This window comes from Echinops telfairi, unplaced genomic scaffold, assembly GCF_000313985.2.
Source record: "Echinops telfairi isolate 266 unplaced genomic scaffold, ASM31398v2 ScPeMD7_5927;HRSCAF=6808, whole genome shotgun sequence".
Lineage (NCBI taxonomy): Eukaryota > Metazoa > Chordata > Mammalia > Afrosoricida > Tenrecidae > Echinops > Echinops telfairi.
Window position 1 is genome coordinate 1,223,612 of NW_022109827.1, and position 10,070 is coordinate 1,233,681.

The 10,070-nt window shown below is 43.6% G+C and overlaps 1 protein-coding gene across 1 annotated transcript in view; it reads left to right on the plus strand.

The window, feature by feature from the left end:
• PRSS12 (serine protease 12) overlaps positions 1 to 10,070 on the plus strand; it is an 85,764-nt gene that overhangs the window by 1,008 nt on the left and 74,686 nt on the right. The window contains exon 2 of the mRNA XM_045295842.1: positions 17 to 119. Coding sequence (XP_045151777.1) covers positions 17 to 119 — 103 coding nt within the window. The remainder of the gene's footprint in view (positions 1 to 16; positions 120 to 10,070) is intronic.

The following is a 10,070-nucleotide window of genomic DNA, read 5'->3' on the forward strand; positions in this document are numbered from 1 at the left end:
TCCGCTGCGAGCGCAGCGCCACAACTTTTGTCGGAGCCTGCAGGGCGGAGGGCGACCCTGGTGCTTCTACGAGAACGCCCCCGGCCAGGTGGACTGGGGCTACTGCGACTGCAGACACGGTGAGAGCCCTGGGCAGCGGCGGAACTGCCCCCGGAGTGGGGCCGTCCGAGTGGGGACGGGCACCGTGTCTCTTGGCGAGAGCGGGTTTGCACAAACGTAAAGGTACTCGTGCTTGCTGTGTGTGCAGTGCAGGTTGTCAAGGGTAACAATTTCTATGTAAGGTGCCTCTTGGGTGCCTGTCTCGGTCAATTCCCTGTGCCTGTTTGCTGTATTTGTAGTTCCGCCAGCCTTGAGGGTGCTGCCGTATTTACACGAAAAAGAGACAGAGAAAGGGAAGAGATGAAGTTTGGGAATAGCTAAGTTTGGCAAGGTAACTAATAAATTTACTGTGACCACCAACAGCCCCTCCACTCCCTGTAATTTCCATTTGGAAAAAGGTAGTATTTTGTGTGTGTATGTTGTTGCAGGTTTTTGCCAAGTTAATCCTATCCCGGGTCGTTTGAAAAAGTACAGCAGAATTTGCATTTTTCTAGTTTTGTAGAATTATACCTTCCAAAAGAGCGCGGACCACAGTGTAGCTTGTCTGATGATGACGTTCAGATTCCGAGGGCACAGCTCTCATAGAGTAAATGTCATCAGGCAGGGAAAGAAAGGAAAAGGGGAAACAGGAGGAATAGAAACTATCTTAGTATGGAAGTCACTGCCTATAGCTAAGTGTTGTTAATTTCCACCGTTCCCTTTTATATGTTATTTGTGGGAGATTGAGATTCATGAGCAATAATGAGAGCTCACGTTAGGAAGACACTTTCATGTGGTCACGAACATGTCATGTTAATAGGTTTAATGTAAATGGCAAAGCTACCTTTTAACCACGGCCCCGTTTGAATTGTTTGGGGTTTGGTTTAATTAGGACCTTTTAACCTATTTTACTTTAACAGCTGGGGTGGGGGGAATCCTCTGTCCTTCAGATTCATTTTGAATTCCTCATAAAACACCTTTTTTTGGCAGTTGGAGGAGGGATTTCATGACTTAGGATCATGAAACATTTTTTTTTTTTGCAGGTTAGCTTTTCTGACGTCATTTTTTCCCCTACAGAAATATTATTTATTCCTGCCTTCCATTGCATTAGTGCTCCGAGTTAAAGGAAAGTGATAGGAAGGTTTAGATCAATTACCCTTCATCCTAGAGAATGAAGTCATCACTATCCTCCTGTTTCATGGACGGAATGCAAATGTGACAATAGAAAATTGTGGTGACAGTAAACAAAGAGCCCCATCATTGTCTTATTATTTACTGTAAAGGATCTATTATAGTAAAATCTAAGGTTTAGCAAACACTGACAATTTGTTTCCTCTCCTATTATTCTTCATTGCATCAATCAGGGTGCAGAATTTTTAGGGAATAAGAGAGTGGGGAAGAATACACATGCATTCTTTTAACATGTAAAGTACACACCAGAGAAAGAGAATAGAATTTAAAGTTACAAGGCCACCGGGATCTATTGCTCTTTCTGGTTTCGGACACATGACTCTTCTTTATATTCCAAATGAAAGCAGTTTGTCCTTCCGTTCTTAGACCCTCCTTTTTTTAGTTGAATATCTTTAAATATTTGAATCTAATGGCAGCTCAGGCATTTAATGTTCATAACTAACTCTCATTAGACAAAATTCTAAAGGCTGTATAATAGCTGTGTGTGTTTTCTGGAGTAAAGTGACTGAATACAACAGAAACAAAAGAAACCATCCAATAGGAACCAAATGCCTTCCTGCCACGCCCCTCCCCCTAAAGGAAAGCAACCAGCTATGTAATAGTTGAATTACTTTAAAAAATTCAGGCCTCATATTCAAAGTTTCCTGCTCTGTCCTTTCCACCTCATGTTCTGGGTAAGCATGATCCATAGCTTGGAAATGATGAGCAAATTCTGAATCTTAAGACTGTCCTACAGGGCAAGGTATGACAAAATACCCATTTATAAACTATCAAGGGCTCATGAGGGAGGGGGGAGCGGGGAGGGAGGGGAAAAATGAGGACCTAATGTCGGGGGTTTAAATGGAGAGAAAATGTTTTGAGAAACGATGTACAAATGCGCTTTACACAATTGATGTGTGTATGGATTGGGATAACAGTTGTATGAGCCCCTAATAAAATGTTAAAAAAGAGAGAGAGAAAAAAAAGACTGTCCTTAGACTGTATATTTCAGCTAGGTGTCGAAGTATCCTTGAAAGGTGAAAAGCATATTGAATTGAGCTACTGTGTTTTAGAAAAACATTGGTGTCAGTTTCGGCTATGTCAGTGCTATGCAGTGTTGGGTAAGACTATTAACTCTTTGTTTTCTTCATCTAGAAGGTTTTCAATGGCTTCATTCTAAGGACCTTCCCAGCATGTATTCAAAATGACCTAAACCCAAATCCAAATCTACTGTCAATTCAGACTCATGTTGACCCTATGGGACAGAGTATAACTTCCCCCGAATGTTTCTGAGTTTGTGAATCTTTACCGGAGCAGATGGCCTCCTCTTTCTCCCTAGTGGGCAGCTGGTGGATTCGAACTGCTGACCATGCAGTTAGCAGCAGTCCAAATTGTAATCCACTACACCATGGCATCTGGGAAATGACCTGGTCTGATAATAACAGGATTAACAAGCATTCTTTCTGTGTTGGATAGTAACCCTGGTGGCATAGTGGTTAAATGTTGGACTGTTAACCTCAAAGTCAGCAGTTCAAAACCATCAGCCCATTCCTTAGGAGAAAGATGAAGCTTTCTATTTTCATGAAGAGTTACAGTCTCTGAAATCCCTGGGGCAGCTCTGCCCTGCTCTGTAGGGTTGCCGTCTCAATGGACTTGATGGCATAGAGTTTGGTTCGGTGTGTGCTAGATGATGGATTAAGTATGTTATGTTCATTTTTTCATTTACTCTTGCAGCAACCTTATAAGATAACATCTTATAGATGAAGATGCTAGAAGGCACAGTACTAGGTATTTAGGAGTAAATATGATTAAATATGTACACTTCTCTCATCTTACAGCTCGTTTTGCTTTCGTTATTTATTTATATACCCATGTGGGAATACTTGCGCTGAACAGTGATCCTCGTTTTGTAGATAAGGGCTAGCTTGAAAGGAATAGAGAAGGGAATTTCTACTTTCTTTTAACTTGAAACTCTTTAGGTTTGTTTCGTTTTGACTTTTATGACAAGTGACAAAGGGAGATCACAGGCCAGTGAGTGGAGTCATGTGGATCCAAGGTTGTTGGATGTATGGCACGGCTCTGACAATTCTCAAGGTACAGGGTCCCCCATGGGTCCACCCCTGGCAGCAGACGCCGAGTCCCAGTGAAGTCTTAGCTTGGAGGAAAGCGAAGTGGTAGAGAGAGACAGTGTGGCAGTTAATGTAATCTACTGTTAGTTTAAGGAAGGGGTGGCGTCTAGCCCGTTAATCAGGTATTAGCCAGTGAAGCCTCTGTGTGGGCATGTCCTTCTGAGGATTCTGTGAACTCTGGTCTTTCTCCGTGGAGGTGGGACACACATAATCTCTGCTTGACATTCCTGTTGACAAGCCACATGGAGCCACACTGATGGAATCAGAGCCTTGGAGCTGGAGGAACCATGTAGAGATCCACCACCACTGGATCCACAAGATTTTCTACCCACTGGCCTGTGATCTTCCATTGCATGTGTTGCGTGAGTCTGAAGAGGAATTTAGACTGCTATTGGACATATGGGCTAATATTGGACTTATGGACTTGATCCGGACTGGGCTGGGATGTTTTCTTAATATGAAATTACTTTTGATATAAAGTTCTCTCTTACACACATGTAAGTGTCGCTGGATTTGTTTCTCTAGTCAACCCAGACTAATACAGGCAGTTCCCAGAGTCCCTCACTCTTATACAAAAGGCCACGCCCCCAAGGTGGTATCATCAGGCTATCTCTTGATTGACAGGTTTAAATACCCTTACCCAGGAGTGTCTAGTTGACATATCATCCGTCTACCGCAGCAGGGCTGAGGAATGACCATGTCTAATGAGGAGTTAAGGTGATTTAGTACCCAAAGATCTGCCACAATCAGGGAAAACCTGTGGCAGGGCCTCAGAATCCACCTTGCGTGGTTTGTGGCGGGTGAATCTATGAGTTCCCTACCCTCCTCTAAGTTAACCTTGCTAGGAGGAGGTGTAAGGCACACTGCCAGTCACTTTCTGTGTGACTCAGCAAACAGTGCTGCTGTTTCTTATTTGTCCAGGGTGAGATAATCATGACCTAGTTCACCAGACTATGCTTATTAATGACTGAATGGGAGGTAGGGTATTTTAGCATAGTGGTTACACTTTGGACTGCTAGCCATAAGAATCAGCAGTTTGAAACCAGCCACTCCTCTGGAGAAAGACGAGGCTTTCTATTTCCATACAGAGTTACAGTCTTAGAAACCCACAGGGGCAGTTCTACCTTGTCCTATACAGTCGCTATGCATCAGAATCTGCTCAATAACAGGGAGTTTGGTTTGGTTTGAGAGAAGGAATGAAGAGAACTGGATTCCCTCTGCTTCCCCAACGATACTTTGTAGTAACAGAATCTTGGCTGAGAGAAAAAATCACCTTTGCCATCTCTGGTTGGCATCTGGTACTAGGGACATCACTTTGTTACAAAAAGTTAAATGGAGCTTACTGACAGGTGGCTTACACCTGATGGGTAAACGGGGAAGAATAAATGATAATGCTCTCCTAGCTAAATGTTACCAGAGAGAATGGTGTAGAGACCTGTTTTTGTTGTGCCGCCCTTGTCTGTTCATATGCACCGACCCAGCTCCACATCTCTAATTCAAATCGAGAAAAGGGACATGTTGGACAAGTACACTGTTTATAGCTGTACTCTTTGAAGTCCATCTGTTGTTTGAAGTGAATGTGAATTTAAAAATTGGCTTGAAGCTGCTCCCCCCCCCCTTTTTTTTTTCCTAATTGAGTCTAGCAGGTGCTGAAAAACATTTGTTAGCAATACCAGATTGGATACATTCTCTGGCTTGATATTAAATATTTAGTTCAATCTGCTTTTCAGGCACAGACTGATTATAAATTACTTTCAATTTGGGGCATCTCTAACTCTTGGCTAGATTAAAGAGTCTTTAGAAGGAAAATGAGATGTCTGACAACTTTACCATTTCTGAGCTATTGTCCATAGGTGTGCACAGATATAATAGTTACTATTTTCTCATACATTAAGGGAACCATTGTAAAGGCAATTGGGTTTATAGCTAAACTATCCATTAGTGAGAGCCAGCCTAACTAATAGCAAAGGACCAGCAGCACATAAAGTGATCGTTGTAAAGACTATAAGTAAAAAATGGGGACAGGCTTATGATAAAGACAAAGGGAAACGACAGGTACAAAATGACACATTGTGCAAAAATATGGATGGCTGTGGAAAGTAGCAAAGCGAGAAATGATAGCTATGTGTCTGCAGTACGGTTGTGAATGGAAACCCAGCTCAAAATGCCTGAAACAAAGAGACTTATTATTCATATCGCAAGAAATCCATGCTCGAGGTAGACTTACCTCAACTATACTCCTTGCCTTCGAGTAGATGCTGATGCCTAGTGATCGGACCCCGGGGAGAAGGGACTCTGGAATTCCAGGACTGTAACTCTGTACAGACCAGAAAGCCTTACCTTCACAGGGTTAAACAATGGTGTGGGGCTACATCTGATCTCCTCCAGCTTCAGTAGGGAGAAGGAGAATCCAACTTTTCACCATCCCGAGGCCAGTTGCCACAAGGTTTGCCTCCCCCTCCATCCATCGTTACTCAATTCTGATATCCACCAGTCCTCCCATCGCACTCTACCGATATCTCCGCTACATTCATTATCTGTTGCGAATGGCCACACAGAGCTCTCAGACAATCCTCCCTTTTATGGGGGCTTCTTTGGGAAGTTAACAGGTTATCAAACCAGGCGGAGAACACATTAAGACACAGTCCTTGGTCCAGAGTAGTGCCTCTTCTGAGCCAGAAACGAAGACTTCCTGTGGATCGCAGGCTCCGTGTTGCCATTCGCAGCCTCTGCCCACTTCAGGCAGGGATCTCCCACGTGCTCTGCTGGGGGGCTTGCCTCTCTTGGCAGTCCCTGGAATCTCTGTTCCTGATTCTAAGTTGGCTCTCTCACACTTCGGGGAATGACAAAATGGACTAATCCCCTCTCTTAGTGTTTCACCCTATTTGCACGGTCCCCCCCACTCATTTGGTGGAAGTCACAGAGAAATGACTAGAAGAGTCCTTAGTAATTTCACTTCCCTACACAGGACCGCAGCTCTATTTCTCTGCGATACTCTGGGCTCCTCTCATCCTGCGAGTGCGGTAACTTTATTCTTAGGCTTGTGGCAAGATGGAGTTCGCTGGGTGGTACAAAGGCTTTGTGCTTATCCACTAACCTGGACGCTGTTAGAATCCACCGAATGGCAGTGGGTTCAGTGTGGATTTGCGTGATGTAGACCATTTGCACTTAGCTACTAACCAAAAGACAAACAGTTGGAATCCACTCAGTTGCACCGTGAAAGAAAGTCCTGGTGGTCTAATTCCGCCGCCCCCCCCAACCCCCGCCCCCAAACCAAACCAAACCAAACCAAACCCAGCTTTGGAGAACCCTCTGGCTCACATGGGTGAGCAGGAATAGACTCATGGCACGTGGATTTAAATGAACAGTAAGAGCTTGATCTGGCTAACTGAGCATGCGCACTTGTTTTTTAAGATACTATGTATTTGACTGGCAGATCTACTTCTGAAATACATAGTCCATAGTTGTTGAGAATACTGAAATTAGGTCAGTTGTTAGATCAGCTATAGTTTTATTTTTAGTTTTTGAGCTTCGCGCTCACACCATGTATTCCTGAAATGTTTCCTGAGCTCACATGAGTGAGGCAGCCTCCACTAGATGAACAGATCACGTGGGTTCTTGGAGAGCGGGCACACACTCTTCGGCTGAGGCATCAGACGAATGATGAGCACTTCCTTTGCCTTCCATGTGGAACATGTTCTGGAAGACAGATACAGGGATTACTATCCAGCATCGTCTAATTTCATCATTCTGTGCTGTGCAATGAAATGGTCATCCCAATGCCATTTGTTTATGTGGAATTCAGGGACTCATAATTTGAGAGCATGTCTGCTGAGGAGACATCGTTTATTGCTAGTATACCCTAACTAAACCGTGAGTAGAGGCTGCTCCTTTTCGGTGATCTCATATAAAGTCTTAAATCAAGAAATAATTTATGAAATTTATAAATTTCTAATTAAGTACAATGTAATTGGGCAGATTTGGTCATTCAGAGGATGGTCTCTCATTTTGAACTAGATCAATTCCATTTTCTTCTCAGCAGTAAAGGTGTCTTCATGAATAATAAATGAACAGTTAATATGAATTATAGATGTGAACTAATGGAGGCAAATCTAGTTGATTTTGCTCTTCATTCAAGGGTATACCATATGTTAAAAGCTATCTTGCTTTCTTTTTAACCTGGGTCAATTCAAAAAAACTTAACCATTTCTCAGTGCTAAACAGGTTTAAGTTAGAGTAAAATATAATTATAAAAAAATTTGCACACCTCATTATGGTATAGAAAGAACATAACGTGAGAAGTCATAGCATCCCCTCTGGTACCTGAGTAGGAAGCCTGGTGGTGTAGTGGTTATGAGTTGAGTTGCTGAGTTAGTTTATTGTGCTAACCTGGCCGATAAACACGTGGAATTAATTGAAGGGCGGAGGGATTAAATGGCTCGATGTGCCTCGCCTTTCTAGTTCTTGGGTCTCTTGCTTTGTGATGGTTGCACCAGGGTTAGCAATTCCAGCTTTAGCTGGCAAGGCTGACTTCCTGCAAGACATCCCCAAGGAGAAGCCACATGGACCTACCCCGATGCAGCCCTGGGTGCTGCAGCAGCCATGTGGAGACCCCTGTCAGTGCTGAGATGCTTACACATTTACTGAGTTGGCTTTCCTCCTGCAGTCGGCATCGTTGTGTCTGTTTTGTGAGATGGAGGAGGACATTGTGGACTGGTGTCAGACAGATGGGTTAATGTTGGACTTGTGGGCTTGGGCAGCACTGGGTTGGGATGTTTTCTTGTTGCTCACTTAACCTTTATAAAAAACTCTCTCTTATACATGAGTTGCTGCGGATTTGTTTCTCTAAAGTACCCAGACTAATACAGTTGCTAACTGCAAGGTCAGCAGTCCTATACCACCAGCCCCTCCAGGGAGAAAGAAGAGGCTTTCTACTCCCGTAGAGAGTTAATTGTCTCAGAATCCCAGAGCAGCAGTTTTACTTTGGCCAAAAGGTTGCTACGAATCAGTATTTACTTGATGGCAGTAAGAGAGAGATTGAACCAACAGGTCCCAAATAAGTTGCTTTCAGATAGTGTTTTATTCCCTTCATATATTTCATAATGGCCATTTAATATATTTTCCTTAATATTGTATCTGGTGTAATTCAGCATTATATTGAATTTATTTGTCAAATAATTACACCTTTTGTCATGGATTTAAGGATTTGAACAATGGCTTAATGCCACCTCCATTCCCCCAGAAAACTTGGAATAAAAAATTTTGAATATTTTATAAATCTGTGAAGTTCAAATGTAAATGAAGGCAAATTTGTGTGTGAAACCATGAATTCTTAAAACCGTGAATTTGATGCATTTATTTGTAGTTTCATTGAGAAAACAGTCCTGAGACGGGCCTAAATTTACTGTTTCATCTTTCCCTCAAACAGTGCAAGCCATTCTCTGCATGCAATTGGCGCCGTCGATGAATTGCTGTGCTTGGTTGTCTTTGAGCCCTTCTTCATTTTCATTGGCCCTCTACCAAACGTGGAGCCCTTTCGTAGTCAATGGTTTTTCAAATACATCATTTCTTTTGTCCTTTCTCAGGGTCCAGATTTATAACGGTTGTGGTGGGATTGAAAATGACGGCTTGGGTCATTGGCATTCGGTCACATGGTTAGCCCGAAAACCCATTGCTGCCTCACTCAGAACCACTGCCACGAGTGGATTTGAACTCCTCCTGGGGATAGAGAGCCTCCTCTTTCTCCTGTGGCACGGATGGTTGTCTCAAACGGCCGGCCCACCTTGTCCTTAGCAGCCCCGTTCACCACCTTCCATGCCCTGGGCTCCCTGAAGCCACCAGCCCTCCTTGATCGTAGCAGGGGTAGGAACTTCCCATAATGCAGGAGAACGCTCCCTCACTGCCTGCCAGTCAATTCTGACTCAGAGTGACCCTATTCCAATCCAGAGGGCAATGATCACCCAGAAGCAGGGCCTTACTTGTGTGTACTTACTAATTGTGGAGGTGTAAAAACATGAAACTGAGTTTGTTCATCATACATTAGCAAGTAAGCACAAGTAAGCGTTTTGTGTTGTTTTAAATTGTGAATTAAGTGGTGGTGATGGGGAGTTAGCCTTTTGTACTGGGTGTTCTGTGAATTTGAAACAGGGCTTCCATTCTGGGAGAAGGGGCCATGGGGCTTGGAAAGAGGCAGATACCAGTCACACTTAGATGCAGAAATGTTGAGGGGGTAGAAAAATATGAAAATTTCACAACAGGATTAGTAAGGAAGCACAAAAACACCTAGGCCTACCTTGCTTAACTGGGTGATAGGCCTTAAATGGTGCTCACATGTGTGCAAAGTAGAACTTCTCCATAGTGTTCTTAATGATGTGACCTTTGGAAACAGATGCATGGGTCTTTCCTATAAGGCACCTCTGGCTGGGTGCCCATGCCCACTTTCTGGTCAGGAGTGATGTACTTAGCCCTTTGCACCACCTGCTCCCCAGAGTCCATGCTGTGTCTTTTCACGAAGGTCAAGAAACCCAGGGTCAGTTCAGCCACTGGGAGGCTTCCTTCACCCACACATTTTCCCAATCTCCATCTCCTCCATTGATAAGGAAATGTGTCTTAACTGCCCTCTACTTTTCATTGTCGGTGGAGCCCTGGGGGAAGGGTGCCTCCACCTCGCTTTTGTTGTAGGATTCCTTAGGT